This window comes from Buteo buteo, chromosome 2, assembly GCF_964188355.1.
Source record: "Buteo buteo chromosome 2, bButBut1.hap1.1, whole genome shotgun sequence".
NCBI classification, from domain to species: Eukaryota; Metazoa; Chordata; class Aves; order Accipitriformes; family Accipitridae; genus Buteo; species Buteo buteo.
Window position 1 is genome coordinate 58796886 of NC_134172.1, and position 27983 is coordinate 58824868.

Consider the following 27983-nt stretch of genomic DNA (forward strand, 5'->3'; position numbering starts at 1 on the left):
ACCAGTACCATACTGGTGTGTCTAGTGGCCACTGTGTCTCTGTCTGTACCCCAAATACGGGATGTACAGGCGCTTTCCTTCTATCTTGTAACAAAGTGGAAAGTTGCCGAGGGCAGAACAGTATCTTTTGGGTTTGCAGCAACTTCAGTTATTTCACTGGGGAATGGTTTTTCCTCGGGGAGTGTAGAAAGGTGAGAAATTCAGCGCTGTCAGCTTCCTCTGCATCCGCTGCACCGCGCACACCATTCATCTCCATCTTGTTGCTATTCCAAAAAAATCCGTGTCAGATAGCTGTGTGGAAGAGGGTGTGGGGGCGTCAGTCCCTGCTGCTCACATCCCCATACCGTGAAAGCACAGTGGCCTTGGTCTGCAGGGAGGGAGAGGAGGCAGCAGCTCTCTGCATCCACATGTGCAGATGGGAACTTCTGATTAACGTTTCAAGTTTGAATTCATTCTCTTCAGCCCCAGAGCGTGGTACAGTGGTTTGGATACTACTTGTAGCACATGTATGGCAAATAGGGGATCCCTCTTATAAAAAGATGAGCGAAGCCTGGGGAAATAGTAGTTCCACTGTAGTTCCTAACAGATCAGCCTTCTGTGCAGGGCAGCTAGACCCTGACTCCCTGTTCTGCCCATGGAAAAATTTCACTGTGGCTCTTGGCAATCTGAATCACCTCTTACTCTTTTGGGCTTAGGTGCAATAGTAATGCTGCTCTCAGATGCCAAAGCAGGTGGTCTGAGACAGGCTTAAAAAAAAAAAAAGAGCAATAAAGACGGTAATGCATGCAAAACATTATGTGATGCATTAATCAACACAATCAATGTAAAAGCACTTTTATATCTTAAATGTTGCTATTGAATTTCTACTAGTAAAAAAGAGGCTTGACTCTAATGGCTAATTAGTTCCTGTAAATACACTGCTGATAGGTTCCTACTAGGTTGGCTGTGGTGCCCTGTATACTGTTGGAAAATAGCAGTGAAAACATGGGTGGAGGTCCTGTGAGTATGATCGTTTCCTTTGGGAGCTGCAAGGAGGAGAAAGAAATGCTTACCAAGCCTACAAACCCAATGGTACTGCATTTAAATTATTAGCTTTTGTATTAAAGTTCAATTAAATGTGGCTCTACAGCTGCTCTCCAAGAGTCTCTCTCCCAGTCTGTATCAAAGCAGAAGCAGACTGAGTTTGAAATAACATGCCTAAGAAGTGGTGAGAGGACCCCTTACGTTTCTTCTGCTGGCTTCTTTTATCACAGCTACTCCCCAGTTTGACAACAGAGTTATGATTTAATAACCTGAAAATAATGATCCGTCTTTGTTCAGCCAATTGGAAAAACAAACAAACAAACAAAACCCCCAACCATTAGTCTGGGTTTCCTGAAAGGGACTTTTAGCAGCAAATGCCTGTTTGCTTTCTGTATCACAAATAGCAAATGTACATCTTGACTTTCTCTATTTTCTTCTATTTTCAATTTTCTTCTCTTTCCACTGGTTCTTCTATAGCGCTTATGAGCCCAGGCACTTCAACAAGGGTCCACATTCGGTTTTTGCAACACTCTCTCAATGGTGCTTGTCATTGCTCTGCCTCCGCAAATGAAGAAATGGGAAAACTGCAAGTCCTATGCCAATGGGAAAGGATATCCTACCTTAAAAGTTGTTTTCACCTCTGACTCATTCTTTCTGGAGGGTATACTGGCAAAATGATGTCCAAAAATGAGATGGCATGAATTCTTGGAGAGGCTTGGAGAAGTAATACACATGTTGAGGGATTTTTCACCTGAATTAATTTTGTGTCATCATTAATTTTAGATGTCTCTTTGCAGAAGCCCCCTCCTAGAGAGACCATAGCTACCCTAAGACAAAATCTTTATTCATAGCATGTGTCCTCTAGGAAACTTGCTATGAGGAAGGTTGGGGAGTGGATCTTTCCTTGATGATCTCAGAAGATTATATTTGAGGACATCCTACAGTTGTTGTACACAAGCCATTATTTTTTGTTACTGTTATTATAACTATTGGGAGAGGGAAGAGAAAACTCGTTGAAGAACGACTGATCCCAGTCAGTTAGATATTGGGAAGAAATGGTACTTTCATGTGTCCATGCATCACTCTGGTTTCTGTTGTCTTCAATCCCATTTATGCAACTGTAGCTGCCATTAGCAGTAGTGTTAGCATCAGTTATCATCTGGATGAAGGTGTTAATCCAAAGCTAACTGGATATCAGCAATGTTAAGAGAAGGTAGACTACCTATCTGATGGCAGAGTCAAGCTGTAAGTCAGTAGGGAGATAGTTTAGGAAAGTAAAATCAGCCTGAGAGATGTGTGGAATCTTATTCCTACCATGAGGAAGAAAAACCATACCTGTGAATGTAAGGGATGCTGCTAGAGAGCAGTCCAAGGGAGACCCAGCCTGGTAATGGGTTTCACACTGTCTGTGGACAGAACAAAGCTGAAAGGCAATGCTGTGTTGAGTCTCTGCCCATCATCTAGAGACAAAGCACATTAGGAGGAGGAAAAAGTAATGCCTGTTTGTGCCATTTCATGACCTTCTCTGAAGCGATGTGCCCAGTCCTCTTGCAGTTTAAGTTAAATAAAGAAAATGCTGTACATGAGAGAAAAAATGCATTGGAATGGTCAGCCTACAAACAAGGAAGGTATTCACCTTCAAAATAAGAATATCCACGGGGGTAAGGATCATCTGTCAACTATTTCCATGGTAATTATTAAAGAGGGGGCATTTTTCACAGTGTCAAGGATTAAGATCAAGAAACTATGCTTTTAGACTAAAGAAGACAGCATTTATTTAGGTTATGGTCTTAGAGGAGCATTTTTTAAATTTGGGGGTTGGGGGTTTTTTGGGTTTTGGGTTTTTTTTGTGTGGGTTGGTTTTTTTATTTTTCTTAGAATAACCATATAGCTGTGTTGGCATGCTTGTTAGTGCAGTGGAAGCTTCCTGGTTTTGTAAATGAAATATGTCATACAAGCAAAAGGTCCAAGGTTAGATTGTGCATTCACATGGGAAAGCAATTCAAGTATAATTTGACATATTGGTAGGCTGCTACAGAAATGTAATGTTTTTTGTTGAAGAGCACATAAGCAAAAGTATTAGTAACGCTGATGTAATGAGAAACTAAAAAATTCAAGAGGGTCAGGGTAGATGATGTAAGTGATACTTGTTATCTCTGATCCCTCTAATTCCACTGTTCACTGAAGTAATATCAGAAAGGACAAATAGCATATTTCAACTACTGATGCAGAGATATACTCAAGATAACTGAAAATAGATCCTTCCAAACCCCTCAACCACGAAAGACATATTTTACACCAAGCCTTTCTTTTAATGTCTGATCTCTTAAAAAAACCACAAACCAACAAAAAACCCCCACCAAAACCCAAACCTCTTTTTTGCAGTCATGTGTACGTGGTTACTGGCAAATTCATCCATTAATCTTTCTAAGTGAAATGATTTTTTTTTCCCCAATACTCCTACTACTAACATTTTTCAGGCTGATAGATTGCACTCTTATAAGCTTCTAAATGGGGTATATAACAAATGTATTCCAATGAACTGAGAAAATGAGAGAAAGGGAGAAAACCCTTTGACTAACTCTGAGGTGTTATCTGTATAGTAAAAATAAATACATGGTTCCAAATTACTCTGAATGCTTCAGTGTACGTATATGTTTTTGTGCTAAGCATGTTCAACTATAAACCTCACTTCAAAACCTATATTCTTTAGGGTATGTTTTAAAGTTAATACCTATAGAATCTTTCCACAAGAGATAATTCACATTGTTCTCATATGCTCGTGTATTTTCAAATATCTAGGGGCTTGTCTGCACAAGGAAAATGAGGAAGTTGAGGGTAAATCAAATAAATTTAAATCCTTTAAGTGAGATTAAGCTGCTGCCAGGAGAAGTGAGAGTATTTCCAGAGGGATTTAATATTCTTTAATTTGTAGAATATGGTAATAGAAAATAAAGAATATTTTTGAGAGGATGTCTACTCTGTTCCCCTGCTTCAAGGCAGGATTAACTATTTGCATTGACTTTACTTAGACTGAGTCTTCTTGGTCCTTTCAAGTCTCCTATTGCAGAGTCTTGCTGAGAACAATCAGGTTTCCACATGATGAGTTTATCACACTAAACTTGCCTGATCCACAATTTAGAATGCTACAATGTTTAAAGAATGATTTTGCATCTTAAATACCTGGGTCAACTTTCCTACACCTTGTGGCTTTTCTTTGCAGAGAAACAAATTCATCATGGTTTTGTCCATTTTACAAAGGCATTTTGCTTTTGTGAGTTTAGTCTCTGAACAAAACAAATGACTTGAGGGCAGACCGTAGCCATTAGGCATCACTTGGTATTGTCTGGAGGGAGGATAGCTTACAACATTTTCTAATCAAAACCTTCTTGTTTCTCTGCTATTTCCATTGATTGATGAGAAGATGAATAGACCTTGAAAAATGAATGTGTATTCAGCCTCTTGATTGACAGGTGATATTGACTGTCAGTCAGTCTGGGGGTTTCACTTCACCAATACCACCAAGTCCAGCTTTGTTGATCCTGATACTTTTCCCACCAGTTACCTATTCAGTAGTCTTCTACTTGCCCAATTAGCTGTCCATACCCTCTTCGTGCCTAGTCTTTTGTGTCTATGCCTGTTCTTTCTCATTTGATGTCGTCTCTAGGTAAATTTCTGATCTCTCTTATGATGTCCTAGCAGCATACAAAAGTTACCTTTGCTCTGCTAATACTTTATGGGTGATCAAGTTGAATAAGCTGTTCCAGGAACATTTCCTCCATTCAAATAAAAGTGGCAAAAATAGTTCTTATTTTTGTATGAAAAAACCCAAAAGCATTTGGTATGACTCTGTGTATATGTCTGAGTAGGATAAATGCTATGCACAAAGGGAAAAAAAAAAGTATGATTTATAAAGAAATGCTGACAGATGTGGCAGAAGTCACGAGAGGCGCAACGTTCTCACAAGCTGGTGTCCTTCTGTAGTTTGCTAATACCATACACTGCTGAACTCTGTCAGGTACCTACAGCATCCACTGCAGCTGAAAATGAAAAATTTTGAGTGCTTTGAACTTGCTACAGGTCAGTTGAAAACTGTTTAGCTCAAATGTCTCGGTAATGGTGGTATAGCATGTATGGGGAAAATCTTTAGCTCCAGTCACCCTCAAACTTCCATGTTCACCTACGTGATAAGGTGATGTAGTACATGTTACTCTAATGACAATAATAATAGAAAAAAGAAGCCCGCCTAGCAGAACTTGCTGACTCAGTGCCTACCCTCAGCTCCTGCGAGAAAACAACTATGATTGTTTTTTTGAACTGTAGTTGTGTTCACACCAAGTGCGAGAGAGGCTTTACAGGAAAACGTTCATGTAAGGAAGGTTGTACCAGTTAAACAAAAGCGTGAATTTAATAATAGTTTCTTAAAAGTGTTAAGGGCACGCGCACTCCATCTTTCCCTCTATCTTGCTCCTATATATTTTTACTCCAGGCCATTCTTTGCTTTGAATTGACCATTTTCTCCAGAGTTCACTAATGGATCCACATGCTGTTTATATGTATTATGTTGATATGGAAGGTGGTGTTTGCATCCATTTTTCTGCAGCATTTGATATTTTACTGTGATTTCTTTGGTATATGCATGTAGCTTTTTATGCACCCTATACGTTTTTGTTTCTTTATTTAAAATTATTCTTCTTCTGTTTCCTAAAGTATCTGAGAAGAAATGTGGGCACTGATAGCCCTTTTCCTAGCAAAGCTGAAAGCAAGCAGCAGTTCTTGAAGAGACATAATGCAAACCTCTCCCCTTGATTACTGTTACCACTAACATGCTTGACTTGAACTCTTGCTCCCCTTCCAGTTTTGTTTTATTTCGTGAATCTTTGAGCTTTAGAGTCCATAGTTAGCTGCTGTTCTCTTTCTTTGCAGATGCCAGTGTATTATTACCCATCTGGTCAGTACCCTACCTCAACAACTCAGCAGTACAGACCCATTGCCTCAGTTCAGTACAATGCACAGCGGAGTCAACAGATCCCACAGACTGCACAGCAAGCAGGTATTTACATCTGTTACTCATTTCTTCAGCTGCTTGCAGTGCCTTTCACCAATAGGTGAAACCTATTGGTTGTGTTTTAATTTTGAATTTGAACAGCAGAGGAGAAAGCTGGTTGCTGTTCTGTTTGAAAATATGGTGAAAATTACAAATCGAGAAACCCTTTGCTTGGAGATACCAAGCAATGGAAGAGCAGAGGTTGCATTCTCCACCACTGCTGTTCTGCATGCAGTGCTATGTCCTCAGTGTCCGTGCTCCATGTGACAGGACACACAGAGATCCAGGAGAGAACTGGTGTGAGCAGTCACATTGCACGTTCAGGCCAACTGTTGCAGTTTGTCCTTCATCATGCAAACTCCCCAAACATTTGTAAGACTCTACAAGGTGGATAGATTTTCAGTGATGCAGAAAGGGCCAGTTGTGCTCCACTACCTTCTGCTCTCCCTGAGCCCAAGGAGCGGTGAGGTGGTCCGTGTGGTTGGTGCCCATCGGCACCAGCTCCCTGCAACGACGTGCGGCTGGAAGGGGGGCCGTTACACTGTAAGAGAGTGAGTAGCAGGTCTCACAGTGAACCGGTCTCTTTTCCTGCTGTGTCATGCCACTCCTGATGACACCGGAGTAAGAGGGACGTAGGCAGAATTGGGCTGGTACGTGTCAGGGGAGGGCAGGTGTAGTGCTTGCGAAGGGGTGCTCGCATTTCAAGGGAATAAACGGTTCTTCTGAGTTTGGAGATTTTTTTATTAAGTTGTTGATTGTCTGTTTCTTTAGTGCACATCTCCCCTCATAGGGTGTCTCAAAGAGTAACTCCAAGGTATATGTTGTTTCCCGGTAGGGCTTGCAATTACAGACATGCCAGGTAGGACAAAGCATTCATTGTTCTGTCTGGGTTTGGCAGAAACCCTTCTGAAATGGCAAAGCAGGTTGCCTGCAAAGACATAGATACAAAAGTTTTTTAAGATGCAAGTCAAGAGCCCAGATATGAGATGTGAACAAGATTTATGGGGTCATCCAACCCATCAACCTGTCTCTGTAATGGGACTGCTGGCAATTTTGTTCACGCTGTCTCAGGCGCTCAGGGAAACAAAGACACAGCAAACACAGCTATAACTAAGCAATTCATTACCTTTTTTTTTTTTTTAAGCTGTTCTGTGTTCTAATAAAATTGGTGGCATTTTGGTCATTGTCAGTGGTGGCTGACTGTGTCTGCTTTCATACCTTCATAATTATACATTCTTGAGAGAGAGGAGGGTGAAACATTGCACAAAGGTCATCTGTCTCTTCTAGCTTCTCCTGCCTGACAGTCTGGTACCATATTTATTATCTCTATATAGTGGGTCTTTGAACCTAAGTGCAAATCAACTTAGATGACATTATATGGGTCTACTGTGTTGTAATAAAATCATATTTACCAGTTTAATGCTACATCCATAGCATAGTGGAGATTATGGTAAATGAAGTGCACAAGAGATGGTCTGAAGCGCTTGAGTGATGTTCTGGAGAAGATCCAGCTATTTGATCTTGAGGAAATCCTGGTTTTAAAGATATATCGTAGCACAGGAGCTGTTATGTCTAAGTACAGACAACGCAGAGATGCAAATGCTAATTTTGTTTCTGTGTTTACTGCATCATTTTCCTTACATGTTTGGAAAACATGAGTCAAGGAGTTTGTGTAAAATCTCTAGCGCGTCAGTCTTTTCCCGCAATTCACTCTTTCAGCTGCCTGCTCAGTTGGAAACATTATTCTTATCTCTTGTTTAAAAATGAAAACATTGTGACTACAGTTTAGACTCCCTGCTGTGGCAATGATTTGAAGCGTTTAGTTGTTCTCAGATCTTGAGACTTGGCTCGGAACAGATTCCTCAAGCTGGTTCATCCCGTTGGGCTCAGATACATCCTTTCCCATAGCGGTCATCCGAGTGTGCCAGGTGTGCCAGGAAGCAGCTTGCAGTTTCCTACAGGTCTTTTCTTGGAGATGGCGTAAGGATCGTTTGACTTAACATTCCACTGCATCCCTTGGTATTTGGAAAATAACTAGTTTTCCAAAATGTCGCATAATTTTACTAAAATAAAAGAGAAATGAAAGTATAGGAAAGCATATTATTTATGCTACAGATTTCTTGAAGGAGGTTCACTGTAAGCACCAAGACACCAAAAACCCCAAATGATTCAATGATGGTTTTGGGTGGCTTTGTCCTCAGAGTCACTGCATTTGCTTTCCTTACCATCAGCCTCCCCGCACACATACATTTTGCTCCTCATGTGCCCTGTGGCTTCAGCCCGCCTGCAAAATCCTCTTCGCTTTTGGCTCCTCTTTGATGCCCCATAGCTGCTCACTGGGCAGGAGACGGTGTTTCGCCACCACAGCAGATTGACTGGCAGCACCTAAACAGAGCGAATAACTGCTTGCTCGTACTGCAGCCTTATGACAGGAGGGCAAGGGAGCTGGGGCGTCCCTCTGCTCTTTCAAGCCACAGATTTTTATGAAACTTTAGAAATGTCGTATCTTTGCAGCTTTCATCTCGCTGTCAAATGTGATAGAAATTAGACGATGAACTCAAAACGTTCCTCTGCGGTTTATTTGGGGAAAACTGGCAGAGTAATCACACTCATTTTTCCTTCAGAAACCAGTTTTAAAAAAACAAAACACACAACCACCAAAAAACCTTTTAAATCTTCCTAGAAACTTGTACATGACTGGAAAATAGCAATCAATGAGTGAGCGTTTCAGACCGTGGTTTCCCTTTCCATGCAGTCTTAGCTTCAGATCAGCACATGAGCAGGTTGTGCAGGAGCTGGGAATAACTAAGGGCGGGAAAATGAAGATGTGAAGGAGAATAACGCTGGTGAAACAGAACGCAGGTCAGGAATATTGAGGATGGGAAGGGGGGGAGCAGATGGGAAAGAGGCAGATGAAAAGATGATTTCTGAAATGGTTTTCCCAAAGACCTCGCAACACTTGCTGCTACTTCGGAGGGAGGATGGCTGCAGTGCAGGCAGGCCCGTGGGAGCCCAGGCTGTCTGCCTGTACCTGCCAGCTGGCTCACATGGCAGCGTGAACAGGGAGGCAGCCTCAGCCTGGCAGCTCAGAAAATCTTTTATTAAAATAAAGAAGTTTGTCTGCTTGGAGGAGCTTTTGGAAGCTTCTGAGGCAGCACAAGGAGTTCAGATCTTACATTCCCCAGTTTGGGCTGCAGAGGTCAAAGTTTGATCTAATGCCAGCAATTTGTTTCATTTTTCTTAGAAAAGGTCTCGTCAGGAGCAGAGCAATATTGATGACTTTTTCAGCAAACAGCTAAAGTAAAATGTCAGCACAACATCTGTGGTGGCTAAGGGAGCCTGTACTCTCTCGTGGCTCTGGAAGGAGAGCAATATTAAGTTAAAATGGCTCCAGGGTAGAAAAAAAGATGAGCTCACCTAAAATTAGATTAGAGCTCTGGCAGCAATAAATCATTTGGAGAGAAGGATGAGAACTTTTTTGTGCATTTATTTAGATTTTTTTTTTTTTTTTTTTCCATAAGTGCTGGCTTGTATGGGAACATAAGTGACCCATTTCTGTCAGAAGCCTGGTACAAAGAGCGTTGTCCATGAAGATTTTATAAAATCCTCTGCCATTTGAATTACGTGTGCTTCTGTTCAAGCCAAAATATGGTATGTGATGGGATGGCAACATGGTCTGTGAACAGAAATACTTTTATTTCACTCAGATACATACCATCGTTGCTCTTCTTCATTATGCTTCTTCTGCACCATTCTTGTGTCCAGTCCTGCGCAGTGCAGAGTTTTTCAAAGTGTTGCCAGTGAGTGGGGCCAGGGTCAAGGTGGTGTCTGTCACACTATGACATGTGTGTGACATCATAGGTGGATTCTTAGGGTGCGTTCAGGCAGCTGTTCTCAAAACCAATATGCTCATTTTTCAAACTCTTTGGGTATGTTGCTATTACTCATTTCTGCACTCTAGAAGAGATGATACTTAAGATACTGTGAAATGCCCAGTTCTGTAACCACACAGAAGAAAATATTATTTCTGTGTTCTCATCTAGCAGTACTCTATAAATTGCACATCTAGCATCATCGGTATTTCATTCTTTAGTAATTCTCTCTATATTGATAGTTTTGAAGGCTTTCAATCCTAGTTATTGTGTTTGAATAGAAAAATAGAGATATATTGATGATAAATCAGTAATGATTTGTATTTTATCATGACAGAAGAAATCAGCAATGTGTTATTTTATATCTGTGTCTCTGTATTTTCTTTCATTATAGCAAGTGCTGTGCACTTTGAGGATTTTTCTTCTTTAGGGTGCTTTATAAGCAAGAGCTGGATAAGTACATGAGTATTACTTTGGTATATGCAACTGTTCTTATTGCTGTTCACAAATGAACAAGCTGCAACAAATAACACGATTTTTTCCTGCTGGTTCATTGTTGTATGTCTGCCTCGTGTTACAGATAATTTCAGACTGCAACAGAAATTTTATGGATAAAATAATATCTAGATTCTTGTTTGGGCCTAGCTCTAAAAGGCAGTTAGCATGGTTTTTCACACAGTTGTAAGGTAAAAATCTGTGGCATGTGTTTTGCATCACTAATGAAGATCACCTTTTGAGGAGAATACAGCTAAGACCTATAGTATTTGATTAAAAAAAAATCTTCCAGCCAACGGTTTACACTATAATATTTCCAGAGAAAATAAGATGGTATTTGGCATAATTGGATGGTCTGTAATTCCTGCAATTAATTTAATGATTTTAGGATTTCTCGTACATTTAAGAATAAACAAATGTTGCCATTATAACCCGTTTCAGTGCCCAGATAGCATGAGAAGGCGCAGATTGCATAGGAAATCTCTGCCTTTCCTAAAAGCAGTATTGTTGGTTGTGTACAGTAGGCAAAGGAAGTCGTCATGTGAAGGAAGTATATATCTGAACACTGCGTGGATCTAGAATCCTTTCTTAATAAGTATACATGGATCTTCTGTAAACAGCAGATGTTCGCTTTGAAGGAAAGGTAATATTTGTGATGGAGTACTGTATTATTAGCCTTTACAGCTTCCAGTAAGGAAAAAGAGGCAATTGTCACTTTAATGCATCTCTGAAACAAATTTTAAGTGAAGATAACATGTACCTTAACAGAGTCCATAAACTTGTTTAGGTAGAATTCAGAGTCAAATTGACAATGAAATACTAAATTTTTGCTTAATTTAATCATTTGGGTGTTGGCATAATTGAAGAGTGTTATCTTCAAGTCTCTTTTATCGTCTTTGTCTCCTGAAAGCATTTGTCACTATAAACTGATACTGAGAGGAAAAAAAAATGGGGGAAGGGAAATGTGCAGCACTAAAAAAAAATTGGTTTATTATCATGGTCATTAGAGAACCTTATAAAGAAAGATTGCCACTTTCTACCTTCATTAGCAACCTGACAGGAGCTCATGGTCTATGATAGATTTGTTTGCATAATTCCGTCTATAATTTCTGTGCTTATATAAACATAAACAACTTAAACTTTTAAGTATCTAATTATCTGAAGAAACTATTTCTCCAACAGTAATTGCTTACTGCACTATTGAAGCAGATTTGTACGGAAGGTGTCCATCTGTGTTTAATGCTATTTTTTTTCTGCGGATACTGCTGCTCCTGAAAAACACTGCAAGGGTTGTGTGTCTCACTTTTACAGGGGCTTAACAAGAATGGGAGGGACAGAGCCTTACTGTTTTATATACTTAAGTGTAGTGCTATGTTCATTAGTGTTGATGTAAGGCTTTGAAATTTAAAAGCATTTTATGAAATAGTAGAGCCAGATCAAGAAGGAGTTTGCAGCAATTGCAGTAGGAGGACTAAGTTCAAAATCATGATCTTGAAGTGATCCACATCGATATTATTAGTTTCTTTGCAAGTATTTTATGTTTAAGTTGCCCAGAAACTTTAAGCTTTACCTACAAATGCTTCCATTTGGACAGTACTGAGTGTCTCAGACCACGAGCATCTGTAAGGCAGAGCTCAGCGCTCCTCCTGCCAGCTGCCTTAGAGACTTCTGGTGGATGTGCCATGGAAGTGCCTGTAGCAAACCTAGAGGACTGCTTGTCAGGCTTGTTCTTCTCCCTGCCCCCGCCCCCATCTCATCTGGAAAAGATGGAGGCCTTCTTGGGTTTTGGTTGGGGTTTTTTTTTTCATTTAATTTTATAATCTGGTTCTAACATTAGGCATTCCCATGGTACGAGAAACCCGGATGCCTTGGCCCGAGAGGGTTTCAACCCATCTTGTGCACTGCAGGGGAAATGCTTGCCAGGATCTCTGCTGTTCAGGGACGTTCTCCATCTTTCTTGCAGTACGTTCTTTAAAGGTGTGAAGGAACAGAGAATTAAGTGCATGAAAAAGAAGGGCATAAAGCGAGAAACCTGCTTAGTTCTGATTATATATTTTATGTTCTTTTTTTGCAAGTTTAACGTCTTGCTTTTATAGTATTTCGCTATTGTATATGGTATGTGATTAAGATTAGCTCCAAGACCTATCCACCTCCTCAGTGTTTCCTATTAGCCACCCATAGGGAGTTTCCTACCTGGAGTTTTGCACCCTGGATTTCATTCCCCTACTGCTGGAGGAGGATTCTGTGACTGAATACTGCATTTGATACTTTTCAGAAGCTTGCTGGGAGACCCAGGACTAGACCTTAACAGTTTTTAAATTTCTAGTCTTAGAAACACTAAATCCTGTTGTCCTTCTGACATTAAGCAATAGTGCTACACCAGTACTGAACCAGCGTTCAGCTTTACAGAATAGCTGTAATTTAAATTAATAGCAGAATTAATACTTTCACACTCACTGCAGCATACTTGATTCTGAAAATTAAAAGGCAATATCACTTTTGTCAAAAAGCTTTGTTCTTCCTCAGATGCCTTGTTTAATTATTCAGCATTCACACCAAGAGAGAACAAATATTGAGGGAAGAAAACACTGGTAAGCTCGACAGCCATAGGAGTCTTAAGACAGGCGTTTATTTGTGGTTTTCTTTTAAGGCTTCTCAACTTTTGTTCAACTTCTCTAGCACTAATTAAAATCTAAGCTATTTCTGACAGAGTTGCTACAGTTTCACACTAAAATGCAAATTTAAATTATTTTTTTTTTTAGAGAATTAGTATGTGTTTAATCTCATGTCAGTTAATGTACAGGAGCAAGCAGAGAGCGAAAAGATTTCTAACAGCATTGTGCAGTGAACAGGACATCAAAATAGCCTCTGTAAAAATTGCAGAGGCCACACTAAGATGGAGGGAGCGCTCTAAGCTATTCAACAATGTCTACAAAGAATCTTTGTATTTCTATCTTTTCTTTGCCAAAAAAGAGTCATACATCATCTCTATTGCTAATTCTGTGTTGAATCAATGCACAGCGCTTCCACTTCTTGCAGTGGAATTTTCTAGCAGTGAGTAATTGAGAGGTTTATATTGTAGTCCTTGAGAGCAAAGACAGATTTCATCTTTTCTTTTTTTTTTTATTTTGGGTTGGGTTTTTTGTTTGTTTGTTTGTTTTTTCCCCCATACCATCCTGCCATTGTTAGAACTGGTGGAGCTCCACCATCGACAGAAATGCTAGAAGGCCTTTCTGGAGGGGTAGAGGCCATCTCTAGCTCTGCTTCAGGCATGCTGCTCACAGTAGGTCTCTAGGCTTTGGGGCTTGGTTTTCTGTAACTTTCCTGCAGATGAAAGCATGCAGTGGGATGGAGAAGTGCAGGAGGGCTTTTGGGTCTAAGCTAGTAATTGAAGAAATACTCAAAAAGTACACCAGACTTCTGTGCTGCAGAGCGGGGTGGGGGGCGGGGGGGGTTGCCTTAAAGTTGCTATTGATTGAGGATTTAAGAATCGAAGCACACTTTGCAGTTGTAAAACTTAATAGAACAGGACACTTATTTAGATTGGGACACAGCAGAAGAAATGCATGTTGAGTATGAGTTGCCTGGAAGAAGGGCCACAGCGTGTGTTCAGTGTTAGGGCAGAGGAACTCAAGAACGATGTCCCAGTAACTGAAGCACTGTTCTGCTGACCAGTCCTGATACGTAAAAAGGTCCCAGTGCCTTCACCTGAATTTTGTTCAAACTTTGTTACAGTCAGTCGCTGTTTGCCTAAACTGTCTGCAAGAACAGCAGCTCTCTGCAATTGCAAGGACATTTTTATTTTGACTCAGCAATGTTGGATACATAGAATGTATGCATTTATATAGTAAGTGAGCAATTGTCTTAATTTCTCTTTTGTTTGTTTGCAAGTGAGATAAGGCTGATAGTGTCGGTTTGTGAAGGAGGCAGCCCTTGAGTCTTTTCAAAGAAAAGAGCTAGTTTCTTCAACAACAGGCAAGGATACCTGATACCTCTCCAAAGAGTTCTTCACCTCTTCCCCAGGTCCTGCTGTCTATTGCAGCTCACTCTTTATGCACCAGAGCAGAGAGCATTCCTGCAGCATGAGCTAATTGTAATGCGTGATGGCTGGTAGCTGTCATTTGTATTGGACAGAAAATTAAAAAAAATTGAATTTGCTGTCTGAGTGTCTGGTTCTAACAACAGCTTGATTATTTCTGTTATTACTAGTGATACATAGCCCCTGCTAAGGTTTCACTTCCAGTGGGTATCACTGGCATTTATCATTATGAACGATAAGGATAAACGCAGGTTTTCTTGCTGCAGACTCTGGTGAGGGTTCCTTCATGGCTAATAGGATGTAGGTTGAGAAGGGAAAGAGGTGATTCTTTACTCAGCCTTTGCTGCCAGTCTAAAGACTTAGCTGTAAATAGGAGTCATTTTACATTAATTCACTCCAGAACTTCACTTACATTAACTCACTGTTTCTGCTTCTGTTTATGTGCTGGTGGCAAGACATGACTATATCCTCATCAGGAATGTTATTTTCAGAATGGAGAGACAAATAAGCACACTACTCAATATGTTGAACTGAAATTCCTTTTTACACAGTGCTTTTTTTTGGAGTTTGAATCCCTAACCCAACCATACCTGAATAAAGGGAAGTTAGATAAGCTTTTACCCCAGTTTATCTGGAAGGAGCTGAGAATAGAAGTACTTTAACACAGATTTTCCTTCTGTATTTTTATGTATTTAATTTAATTTTTGTTTTCAATGCAGTTCCCAGGATCCTAATGTCTTAGTGATAAATACAGTCTTTTGACTACTGTCATACAAGCACTTAAGAACAAGGAAAGGAAAAGAGGCCAATCTGTGCAATACTGATTTTTGTACCGTAATCATACCAAGGACCTACAGCTAGCCTTGAGAGCCCTCTGTGCTAAGAACTGTATATATAAATGTGAAGAGATTTTCTTTTTCACTCCTGGGACCCCGCATAGAGCTTGCATCCAGGCCTAAAGAATATTAAGGTAGGTAACATGGTGGCCATCCAATTCAGGGCTGTTGTCGATCTCTAAAAAGTTCCTTAGACAGCTTAGGTAAATCAGAAAAAGAAAGAAAAAGCTTTTACTGTGGCAGCTGTTCATTCATTCGCTACCTGTAAAACATTGGGCACCCAAAGTTCCTACTGAGTGCTGAAAACAGTAAGTAGCTTTTGGGATCATACGTGTGCTTTCCTAAATATTACTGTTTGGAATAATTCATGTGTTTGCAAGTGTTTGAATTTCTCTTCATCTTCAGTCTTGGTGTTCTTTATATTTGCTTACACAATGAGAAGCCACAACCATCATTAGAAGTGACTAGTGGATTTTGCCTGTAAATAACAGCAGTCTTTTGCATGTTGTGAATCATTTATTTTTGAAAGACCTTAGCCTTGTGGCATTACTTAAGGAAAAAAAAAAAGCACAGCCATTTCTGAGCAAGCAAATATTTAGGCTATATAGATATATAAGTATCCTTGCTCTTTTTGTCAGCTTGTGTTATCAAAACAACTTATTATATGCTTCAGCACTGTCCTCAGGGCTTCCAAGTACCATGCTGGTAAAACAGAACATCTTCAATAGCATCTGCTCAACAATGCTGCATTTCCAGTTTGTGCTTTGTTGAGAACTACCTTTCATCAGGTGCTGAGTCTGCAGGGGTGCAAAAGACTGGATTTTTACAGGACCTACAAAGGAACCTCCAGAAATTAAAATTTTAAGGTTGCCAAGTGCCACTTTATAGAATAAGCAGAAGAAGGGAAATGCGTTAAATTATAAGGAGGAATGTGCTCCTTCAAAATGATTGCCGCGTTAATAGTTTGTATCAAATGGCAATTTTAATTCTGTCTCTATCAGAGAAATAGAAAGCAATTAATCTTTTGTAGCACATTGTGAAAAATAAGGGCTTAAACAGGATCTCATGAGGCTGTTCCTTCACTTAACCTTGAGCTGGGCAATAAATAATTATAAATGCAGCTACATTGCAAAGCAAAAGTAGTTTGGTGGAATAGAATTATCATCTAATGCAGGAACTAGAAATCTGAATTAGGTTTCCTGATGTTCTTTGTTGCAGAAAAGTGTGAATTTGCCTGTGTTTTGTGTGTAAAAATGTGGAGCCGGGTTTTACCAAGCACCTTTTATACCCAAGCTATCACTAAATGATTTGTATTGCATTCCTGGTATAGGCAAATGCTCTTGCGCTCTCTCAGCTAAAACTCACATAGAGCCTCTGATGATAGGACTTGTTTTATGGAGGGAGAAGGTGATGTCCAAGGTGTGTGGGTGTATTAACATCTTTCAGATAATTTCCTGCTCTTCACTCACGGCACCGCATCATCAGTGCTGCCTTCCACGAAATTTTTGGTGGTACCACATTATATAAAGTTTCTGCTCCATTGTGGTGAGCTGCTGAGGAGACTAAAGATACAAATCAGAGCTGCTTTAGCCTGAGCCTCTCTCCCCTGCCTGTGCAGCTTCAGGGGTGCCTTTCCCCTCAGTGCCACACTGCTGTTCCTTACAGCTGCCGTGCATGCCTTGCAGATCCCAAAGCGGTGTTGCTAACCTCACTTTACCTTGGGGCTTTTCAGCCAACTCCATAGGAGCCAGTCAGTGAAAGGATCAGTGGAGCAAATATGATATGGGTCATCAGTTCATATCATGGAGCAGTATACAGGATGCTCTGATAAGGAGAGGCAAAGGATGGGGGGGGCAGGGAGCAGGAGTGAAAAGAGCTGTATTTTTCTGCTCCAGATCCATGCCTCAGCGTACTGGCCCACTGGAGCAATAGGCAGGAGCCGTTCCAGCCCCTGGCTAGCTCCATAAAAATGGGAAGCCATGAGTTTGTTATGTCAGGGTCATGCTAAGGAAGAAAAAACTCCAAAGTAAAATAAACCAAATATTATTCTACTTTTCTTTGAATTGCTCATCTCTGTCTCCCAGAAATATGGCCTTGCAATATAAGGAGCAAGAAACTTGTTCCTAGGAAACATCGCTAGCAATAGCAGTGCGTTAGTAGGGTATTGCTGAGTCTGCGCACTGGTCCCACTAATTTCATAGCGGTACCATATGTCTACAGTGAACCATATTTATATTTCCATGGTGGAAACTCCGCAGTGATAAAGACTTATTTGCTTTTATCCATTTTGTCTATGTGTTGATAGTGAGGTATGGAGTGTTTACAAACTAAATGGAAGAGATTTCTTAGTTTTATAAAATGTGAAAAATAAATGTAATGTGTAATTGTGCACACACTCTTCATTTCTTCTGTGCAAATTTGAGACTAACCAAATGGCTACAAAGGCTGACATGGTATGCTTCAATTTGACAGAAGTTAAGGAAGTGTTGCTTGTACCTTTTTTCCCCTTCCCCGCCCGCCCTTTGATGTATTTGTTACATTATAAGGAAGAAAGTGGAAGTGCAGAGCTATTCATTTTTACTAAGAGTTGTAGTCAGGTGGGCAGTGTGCGGTAGGACCGAGTCTTTTATTTCTCAAATAAATGAGTTTTCTGACCAATTTGAGGCCTGGAGGAGGGCACAGTTAGTTCAATTTCTGTCTGCTCATTCTACTCAGTCCTGATGAATATGTTACATGAGTTTACAGTGGTGTTTGAAATGCATTAGGCAGCTCATTTGTGCTATTATATGGCCTATTGTGCAAATATAGAATGATACAATTTATTGAAGAAACAGGTGTGGGCATGTGGAAATACAATTTGCCTTAGAGAGTTGTTTCTAATTGACTAGTAAAACGCTGTTTCTGAGTAGGCCATAATTAGTCAGCCAGAGCTCTTTTCCTGAGTTTCCTCCTGTAAATGAACAGACTCAGCACATCTATCAAGTCAAAACTGAGAAAATGAGTGGGGAAAAAGCCTGAGTCTCCAATGGGCAAAGTGGTTGTATTTCTGTGAAGCAATCCCAGCAGGGTGCTTTGCTGAGTGATCCCAACATTGGCTTTGGAAAGAAATCCTGAATTTCTCATTTCTCGTAGGTTTGTTAAAGTTTTAATACACTTATGGTGGCTACTCATGCCAAGAGCGATGGCCTAAAAAATGGGCTGATAAACCCAAACCTTTCTCTGATACCCTCTTAAGAAGTGTCTCACATTTCTCTCATCTTCTTTTCATTACGTTGTGGTGTGCAAATACATTGGTAGTTACTGTAATAGCTCTCACCATGCTGAGCTCACTAAGCACAAAAGTGAATGTCAAAAACTTGTGTTGAATATCTGTTTTACAGCAGCATTGTTACAGTGCTTTCAAAATCTTTAGGTCTGGACATGTTTTACCTGGAGATGAAAAAAGTGATAACCCACTTATAATATATTGTAATAGTTTGAAAATCTCAGTAAGTTTTGATAAGCAGAAATGTGATCTAGCTTGACTTTTATATGTATTGTGTTGGTGACAGACCTGTCATGCTGAGAGGTAGGACTTCACTGTGCATGCTACGCTGGTGATGGAACAGGGGTGGATGTTGGTGGATCTGCTGTGCAGGTGGTTGATTTCAAACTCCGCTTTAGTAGATTCAAGAATATCTCATTTATCTTCTTGTTCAGCAATTTGGGAATTAGATTTATTTTTTAATACCTGAAAGTCAAAGGACTCCCAGCTATCCATTGTTTAGTGCAAGGTCCATAGAGCTTACTGGTTGGAGAAGGATACTTGCAGGGAAGGCACACTTCCTTGATGTGGAAAAGAGGAGAATGTTTGGGTGTGCATTACAGGAGTCACCTCTCAGAAAACCACCTGCTTAATTTGCAAGAGTTGACTTCTCTTCAAAAATCCTAAAAACTAGCTTGTTGGAGTGAAACCCAGAAGTCCAACAGTTAGGTGGAGTCGTGTATAATTTCATAGCTGGGTTGTGCTGTAAATGAGCAAAAGCCGTAATGTTCCAAATTGTTGTTCAATTCCTTAGGTCAAGGTCATGTGTCGCGTCTTTCCAGTGGTTTTGAAACTAGGCATAATTTTATAGTCGTTTTCTGAGAACGCCCATGAGTTGCTTAAGAAACTGCCTTAGTCTTGCTGCACAGTGAAGGTACTAAAAGCATTCTTTCAGGATTCAGTATACCAGCTGAATTTTTACCTTTGCTCAAAAAGTGGCTATCCAAGCATTTTCTGTTGCTTCCTAGTGTCTAAAGAAGGACAGAACTAAGAAGAAGATACTGAATCTGTCCTTTTTAAAACCTTGTTTCTTTAAACACCTGCAATTTCTACAACTGAGTATATCTGTCATACTAGAAACACAGCCTGTGAGCCACTGGTGTCCTTGGGAAGAATTGTGTTGGCCCCAAGAGCTGCCCTTTGTTGCATGAATATTGGGGACTTCCTAGTACCAGCAGCTCAGTCTTGTTTAAAAAGTACTTAAGATTTTTTTTTTTTTTTCTTGGAAACAATTTTGTGAGGTTAAGAGCAGTCACTATATGACAGAAGCAAAGGTGAAACAGGCAATGCTTATTGAAATCATTCCCCCAAATCGGTTGCTTTCATGTGAAAACCAGTTGCCTCCTTTGACTTGTCCTTTTTTCTCCCTGCAGTGGAGCTGTGGGCCACTGAAGTGCATACTTACATCCATTCCTGTTCAGGTAATCATTTCAGGGATATAAGCCCCATCTTGCTCAGTAGGACTTGCTTACATGTTTTAAATGCTTTCCTGTATAAGGATTATTTTCCCCATATCTGAGGCAAGAGCATGAGCAGAACTGAGCAATACTGCTTCCTAAGGCACAGCAGATTCTATTCTGATTCCAACTGATTTCTTAACATCTTCTATACCCATGCTTTGGGATGACCCCAAGACCAGATAAGTTTGTGTGGAGCTTTTTTGCCCATTTATTTTTCAGTATGCTTTGTGCCAATCTGTTTCTTTCCAAAGATGAACATCCTTTATACAATTAAGAAAAGCCCCACGTGTGACTTCCGAGTATGAGAACGTGCATAGGCAGGTACATTCTTCCTTGTATGGCTAAACAAAGAGGAAAGAAAACTTGTGGCTTCAAGTGCCAACTCTCCCCACTGCAGGAGGTTAACATTTGACAAGATGACTGCCCTTTCAAGGTATCCCAGCAAAAGCAGATGCAGATTTTGTCAAGACTTGATATTTTGAAATTCACTTTGCCTCCTCAGCGTACTTCTCACGGGCTTCTTCCCACAGCTCACAAAGGCTCCATCTGGAGAAAATTGCTAGCAATGTATACCAATTCATCTGTGCGCTTGAATGTCGAGACTTGTGTAAGGGCTGATGTAAAGTCTTTATAAGCTGTCATGCTCAAAACCATTTTGAAGTCGTGCTGTGGAAATAAGATTAGAAATTCTGCTGGGGGGCACTTCAGCCATGTGTAGGGCAAATTCTGTTGCAGTATATGTGATTATTAGGTAATTAAATACTGCATCTCAATCATATATGCCTAAGTTGCTGGAATTAAGGTTGTAGGGGCTACTTTTGCATTGCCTTTTTCTGATTTCTGAATATTTAACCATGCCACCCCGGTGCTCTCTGAGGCTGTACAGACACAAGTGCATCGACCTGTGTTCCCATTTTATGTGACCCCTTAAGGCAATACAGCTGTAGCCAAGCAATGACAAATTTCTCACAGTTCCCAGTGCTTGACTTTCATTTCAGGGACCTGCTTGTCTCTGTACAGATGTCTGTGTATGGCTTGCTCCAGATTTATTTCTCGAGCTTTTTCTTACAGTTCATGCATCCCTAGCTTTAGGAATAACTGCAGCTCCCTGCTAAAGGGTCCTTTAGTAGCAAAACTGCTGTGATCACACTGTGAAAGAGCAGGGCTGGCGCAAAGGGAGCCTTGGGGATTATGGGACTTCTCTTTACTTCAGACCTTAGCCTTGTGCTGGTGTGAGCTGACATTTGGGACAGATGCATCTGCACAGACCATCCTGCGCCATCAGATTTCTTATTTGCGTGCACGGCTTGGGAGAAAACGGTGCTGAATGACTGAAGCGTATGTAGGTTTACCATCCTCACTACTTCAGTCTTCGGTCTGAAAAGCAGTTTATTATCTACTGAGTTAGAATTGTAGTTGTATTTTGGCAGTACATTAAAATAGAGCCTTAACAAAGAGATACCAGTTGTCCTTGCTTGAGCAATAATATTGATCCCAAGAAGATGGAGAAGCTTTTGTCTTCTTGTTACAAAAGATTGTTATATTGACATAACAGAAACTGAAAAATTGAACATAATATAGGGGGGAATTTTCCTTCCATTTGAAGGGCAACACTGCAAAAAGACACTTTACAGTTACTAAGCTGTAAAAGCAGGTGGTAAAATACTCTCAGCTTCTATACAGTATTTACCTTTTATGGCAGCTTTCCAGAATCACTGTCTTAGGCCTGGGAATCCTGCTACTACTTTCCTCGGAGACCTAAGGAACCTGACATGCACGGAGCATTTCCAGTTTTCGTGTTAACTTGTTGTTTGTGTTGCTATAGTTGCTAGAGCCCTCAAGTAGAGCCATGCCTGGGTATTATTGAACACCTAGTAAAAAGAAAGGGGGTTGGGGGGGAAGTATGTGCCTCAGCAAGTTTCTGAGCAGTATGGAGAAAATGGGGAAAGGGAGACAGCAAGGAGCAGATGGCAAGAGGAAACATCACCTTCTCTCCTTTCCTTTTCATGGTGCTCTCTGTTTAGTCATCTTCTTGCAAAGAGAGTCGTGAAATCCTAAGTCCATCACACTCACTGTGTTACAAGATGCTGGGTTTTGTTCTGTAATGAGATCTCGGAGGCCCAGGAGACCATCCTTCTTTTCCCTTTGGAAGAAAAATGAACTACTGCTGCAGCAGCAGCTCGGCAGGCTGCTGTGGCCAGGGAGGCTGTGCAGCAGGGAGAACCTGGGAAGCTGTCAGAGGAGATGGAGACAGAGCAATAGTTTTCCAGTGAATTGGGCTCTTCTTGAGACAAAGTAACATTTGTGCCCACTTGGAGAAGTTAGCCTTCCAGGGGAAATGTCCCGAAAGACATTTTGAAGACTGGGTGTTTGGGAAGGAGAACGATTTGGAACCCATTTAAGAGTGAAATTTTCCAGGGAACAGGGGATAAAGTGAATGTTTTCTGGGTTAGAGAGTGTGGGAGGAATAGAAATAAGCATTTTCTGGTCACTTTTACTGCCCTGGTTACTGGAATGTTGTAAGGGGTTATTTCATCGCTTCAGGATGACAAGTGTGGGCAGGTGATGGGGCAGGGAAAGGTATTCTTATTTCTTCTGTCATTGAAATCAAGTCAGGGGCTGTGGCGATTACTACTGCCTCCTACCCAATTTGCAGTAGAGAGGGGAGAATCCCTCCCCTGCTCAGAGGTAAAGTTTAGCAGGATATTTCCAGTCTTTTGGTAAGGTAGAATTTGGGGGATGCTGCAAACATGTTCCTTTATTTAAGTGGTAAATGTAAACCTGAAGGGCATAGACAAGAAAAAGAAAGGGGAGGAGTCACTTCCAAGTGGTAAATGTAAACCTGAAGGGCATAGACAAGAAAAAGAAAGGGGAGGAGTCACTTCCTTGTTACAGCTTTGATATTCTAGTTGTTGTTACTGAAGAAACAAAAATGCTCCTGTTCTTCTCCCTTGCTTGAAGAAATCTATTTCTGCCTTGTATTTCTATTAAGTGCTGTTAAAAAAAAAATCATAATTACACTGTATTAAACTAATTCTTTTACACTGTATTAAGCTTAAATAATGGTGAATCCATATTTCCATTAGGTAGCAATGAAATAACTATTAAGAATAACACTTAACACACAATGAATTTAATTCCTGCAAACGTTTCTAAAGAAGAATAGTGCTGCAGAGCCATAAATAAATGCACTGCACTGTGCTGTAATATCTGTACTACCCAGAATTTCAATTCAAGGAAAAAATATTCTTTCTTCTAATCATTAGATTAGAGCTACAAAAAAAAAAAAAAAAGGGTCAGGTTCAAAAAGGTGCTGAGCTCTTCTTTCCCATATGCGTTAGGGAAATTAGGAAAATAACTACTAACTTTTGTCACTTCTGCATCTTCTCCAAGTCTCCATCTGTAGAGGAGGTGTTTAGCTAGCTTACTTTTAAAGTATCAATCTGTATAAAGGTGTTTTTTACCGTTTCAGTTAGTGTCACTGGCACATTTTTCATACGGAGACTGTAAATACAGAAACACGATTCTCTCAGGCATTTACTGGCATAAACTCAAGAAATGGCCAACTTCCTCTAAAAAAAGTTACACGAACTCATTCTGTAAGTATGCAATATGCCTGAGGTCCTCAGGTTATACGGTAAGGGGTAGCATAGAAATAGATAGATATTCATTATCACTTCCCAAGGCAGTGTTTTGGATTAAATAAAAGTTAAAAATCCTTACCAGAAACAAACTCTTTGTTAAATGTGCTTTATCTTTTGGAGATGAGCCAATTACAATATAATTGCTGATAAACCTCTTTCGATCCACAGCAAAATGTAGCTGCTTCAGCCAAGTCATTAATTTCTCTTGTTGCCCTTAATTTAGGAGCAGTAAGGACTCAAAGACGTGCTTCCTAGTGTGTCAAAATGGGGGGAGGACTGTAATAATTGGAGGCAGATACAATTTGTTAAACTTTCCCTGATAATACAAGGAGAAGAGTCTGCCGTGTGGCTCCCCATGGCACTGCCCAGGGACACGTTCTCTTCAGAGGACATCCTCTGAAGTCCAGGTTGACTGTGAAGTCAGTCGTGGCCTATGCTAGTATGTCAGAGGGTAGAATTTAGCCCTTGTGTCTTAAAATAATTTTTTCAATGCTTTTACAGTAGTAAAACCTTGCTGTGGGAGGAGACTCTGGCATCATGCTTTTTCTGTGCTCCTTCTCCAGCGCTACTCTGAGCCATGGGGAGAGCCTGGCTCTTATAGCAGGTTTGAACTGGTGTGACCAGTGAACAAGTGTGCCCAGTCACTTGCTTCCTTCAGAGAAGCGGGGATGCAGGTGCCAGCATGGCCATGGTGACTGCAGTACAGCCAAGTCCCCAACCCATTCTGGGTATTAGCACAGCTAAACCACTGCAACACTTGGGTCACTTTATGAGTCCTGTCAAAGCCATGCAGCAGGCAGGCACAGGCAAGGTCTACTGTGGGTTGACAGCCTGTGGTTTGCTTCAGTGCCTACAACCTGGAAGCAAGCGGCAGTTACTTTCCAGCTTCCGCATAAAAGGTAGAGTCTAAACTGTGACCTCCTGTGCCAAACTTTGTTGCAGAGCCAATTTGTAAATGCTTTGTATGTCAACTTTAGCTGGGAAGTCCCAGCCACTCTCACCATCCTAACGTTATCTTCCAAAAAGCCAACAAAAATACAGCTTTGATGTGTTTCTTTAGGTGCTCAGATGCTGTTGCATGTGAGGTATTATCATGAAAACCACATTATCGCAGTAATTCAGGGCCTTTGGGCATCTGATGTTGCCAATTGCCTTCACTTCTTGCTGGTATGTAATTTATCACTGGCGTGGCCTACCCTGCTAAAATGCGCCCTTTGTGGGCAGAGGCGAAGCTAATATACTTTCAAAGTGTGTTTGAATTGCTCCAATAAATCACAGCTGTCACTGTGAGCAGTTTTATCACTTGCCAGAACAATATGTTATCTTCATGCTTTATAGTCTTGATAGTATTCTGGACTGTTATTTCTGTAAATTGTAATGCATCATAACTTATTTTATCAAACAAATTTGAGCAGCCCTGATTTTTTTATTATTTTTTTTTTAAATGGAGACTTTGCTTTGCTCTGTAAAGAAGATGGCATTTTTATGGGATATATTTTATAGTTGTAATTAATATTTTTTATTATTAATTAACTCTAAGAACATTTGCAGTTTGTTTTCAACTTGTTAATTTTCATTCTTTTAAGCAGTTCATGCAGCTGGGGTAGCTTTGTTTTGTAGCTCATTTCCTCTCCCCCTCTGCTGTGTAGTAGTGTCGCAGGGGAAGGAAGAGCAGCTACACAGCGATCCAGGGCCATGGAGTCTCTACAGTGAGTAGGACAGCAGCAAGATGCAGGAACCTCCCCACCTCATAGAGTTTATTTGCTATCTGTGCAGAATATCCACCAAACTAATCAATTGTGTGGCTTTAAAATAAAAAAAACTTCTAAAATCTGGAAAGCATTTGCAGGCAAGCCTTCCTACCCGAGACCTGCAGGACAGTGTAACAGGGAAGTCATGGGTAGTGCCTGTCATAATTAGTTCCTTCATCTGGGAATCCTTCCCCTGAATCAGAAAGCAGCCGGGAGCATGAGCAGCACAAGGACTCAGAGCTGTGATGTGGTGCCCTGGCTCAGGCGTGGGCTGGGGAGAGGGGAAGTTGTGTTTCAGCAGCTAGACCCACTCTCCTGGGCAAGGACCAGCTGTGCTCATGCCATCTGCTTGCCCTGTCCTTGTCCCTGTCCCGTTGGGTAGGAATGCTCCCATCCGCCAGCTCAGTCTCCCTGCCAGGCAGGTTCCTGGAAACTTCGCTGAAAGCTCTGGACAGACACAAGCTCATCCATCATATTTTTCTTCTCCTGCCACAGTGGTAGATGTGTTTATCAGTGTGACCCGTGGCTGCTTCAGGACCTCACTGCTACTCCTTGCAACACGAGCCTCTCCTCAGCTCTCCTTTCTTGGGGATGCATTAAATGCGCTGTTTCCAGGACAGCCAGTAAAATGCCTTCTTTTTATGGCCATGCCTAAAATACCAGTGAATATTTATGAACCAATTTGCCATGGCTTTTCCTATGATGGAAAAAAAAGTGTTTTCCTTTTAATTGATGCAATAGCTCATTCCACAATATGAGAACAAGGTCTATAAAGTAGTCTGACTTTATAATTATAAAATCATTTATTCCCAGCAGATATATTTGCTAAAATGTGAAGATTATATTCATCTGGGTTTTTTTAGTTTGAAGAAGTTATGCTAATTGTTTAAAATTGAACAATGGCTCTACTGTAAGGAAAATTTATAGGTGTAGACTGAGTTCTTTTTCATGAGGAGTAGTCTAAAGGTATGACTTACATTTGTCCTTTTTCAACTACAGAAGTTAGTGTTTATTCTCAAGGTTTGCACTTGGAATGAGCAGTAGTTGCTAAAGAACGTTCTGCAGATGTGTTTGCAGATCCCGTGATTTTCTCTTTTCAAAAATTTTAGCTACACAGACATTTTTGGTGGATTGGCTAGGCACATCAGCTACCACTTCAGAAAGGCATGTTGTAAATTTTACATGGAGAGACATTTCTGACAGCTGCTTTGCGGTTTGACTTTGAGCAGCCCCAGAAGAAGTATATGTAATCAGTTACCTCATCCAGACTGTGTAAGCAAGAAACAAGTATTTTAGCCTAAGGTCAACTTGGATGATTGCTGGTGCTGCATTAAGTTCAATGATTGCGTGTATAGGAATTCATATATACTCCTGCCCATGTGCATAGCTCATTTCATACGCTCAGAGGAGCTAAGGATGGAGGATACTTGTGATTCTGTGAGAAACCACTAAGAAACCTGCTCTTCCCACAGAAGACATCTCCCACCTCGTCTGAGCCTGGGGAGCTGGCAGTTGCCTTTTAGCAAGCATTGCAAAGCCTTTGCAAACCCTTCGATATTAATTTTGAAATGTCCATTCATATTGGTTTGCTGGCAAATCTCTGATTTGCAGACACCTCTAATTAAGACTTGTGCTCTGGCAAATGACTCTTACTATGCCCTCTTCCTCACTTCCCTGCCTGTATTGGCAGACTTTGGGCTGTGGGAATTTGGCCTTACCCTTGCAGGTGCTGACAGAGAAAAACACCCATCTTTTTTGGATCAAAGTAGGGTTCTTCATCCAACTGAAAATTTTGCAAAGCTCTGTACATAACTCTTAGCAAATTCAGCACTCAAAGGTCTCTTCATATTATATATTATATTGGACATCAGCTGTTTTTCCACTGCCTTTATTAATTGAGTATATAGCACTTCTCAGCACTGCTGGATTTCAGAATGTCTCATGAAGAAGTCACCCCTCAAAACCTTATTTTACAGATGAGAAAACTAATACACAGAAAGAAGTAATGCACTCAGGGTGTGCTATGTCCCAGGCAAGCACAAAGCTATCAATATTTATGATGTATGCAAGGAAAAAGTTCTGCTGCTGGCTCTCAAATCTACCTTGACCACACACCCAGGCTGATCTTCAGTATTTATGCTGAGTGGAAGACTCCATATGTTTATGGTCTTTATTGTGCATTTTCCATAGCTCAGAATGCTTAGCTAGCATTGCTCACGAGTTCAGACTCTGCAAATACCTTTGGCCATGAAGACCGTAAACACAGCTTTGCTGGGGTTGCAAACTATTAAAAGTGTGCCATGTGGCAGCAAATGCTCCGTGGCAGCTCTACCCCGGTGATTTCTGAGAGCAGACATCACCCTGGAGAGACCCACAGCAGGCAAAGCACAAATATTCAGGAGACTCTCCATTTAAATTTGTGCTATGCTTTGGGTTTTTTCACTAAGGAAAGTAAATTTTGTATCATTTAGAGTTGCACAGTTGCAGATGCCTTGAGGGGAGGTAAAGGGAT

General features: G+C 40.7%; 1 protein-coding gene across 29 annotated transcripts in view; it reads left to right on the forward strand.

Annotated features, from left to right (window-relative positions):
- Positions 1-27983, forward strand: part of ARPP21 (cAMP regulated phosphoprotein 21) — a 206041-nt gene that overhangs the window by 160648 nt on the left and 17410 nt on the right. For all 29 annotated transcript variants that reach the window (XM_075056504.1, XM_075056438.1, XM_075056455.1 and 26 more), the window contains one exon: positions 5950-6076. In XM_075056504.1, the coding sequence (XP_074912605.1) occupies positions 5950-6076 (127 nt within the window). The remainder of the gene's footprint in view (positions 1-5949; positions 6077-27983) is intronic.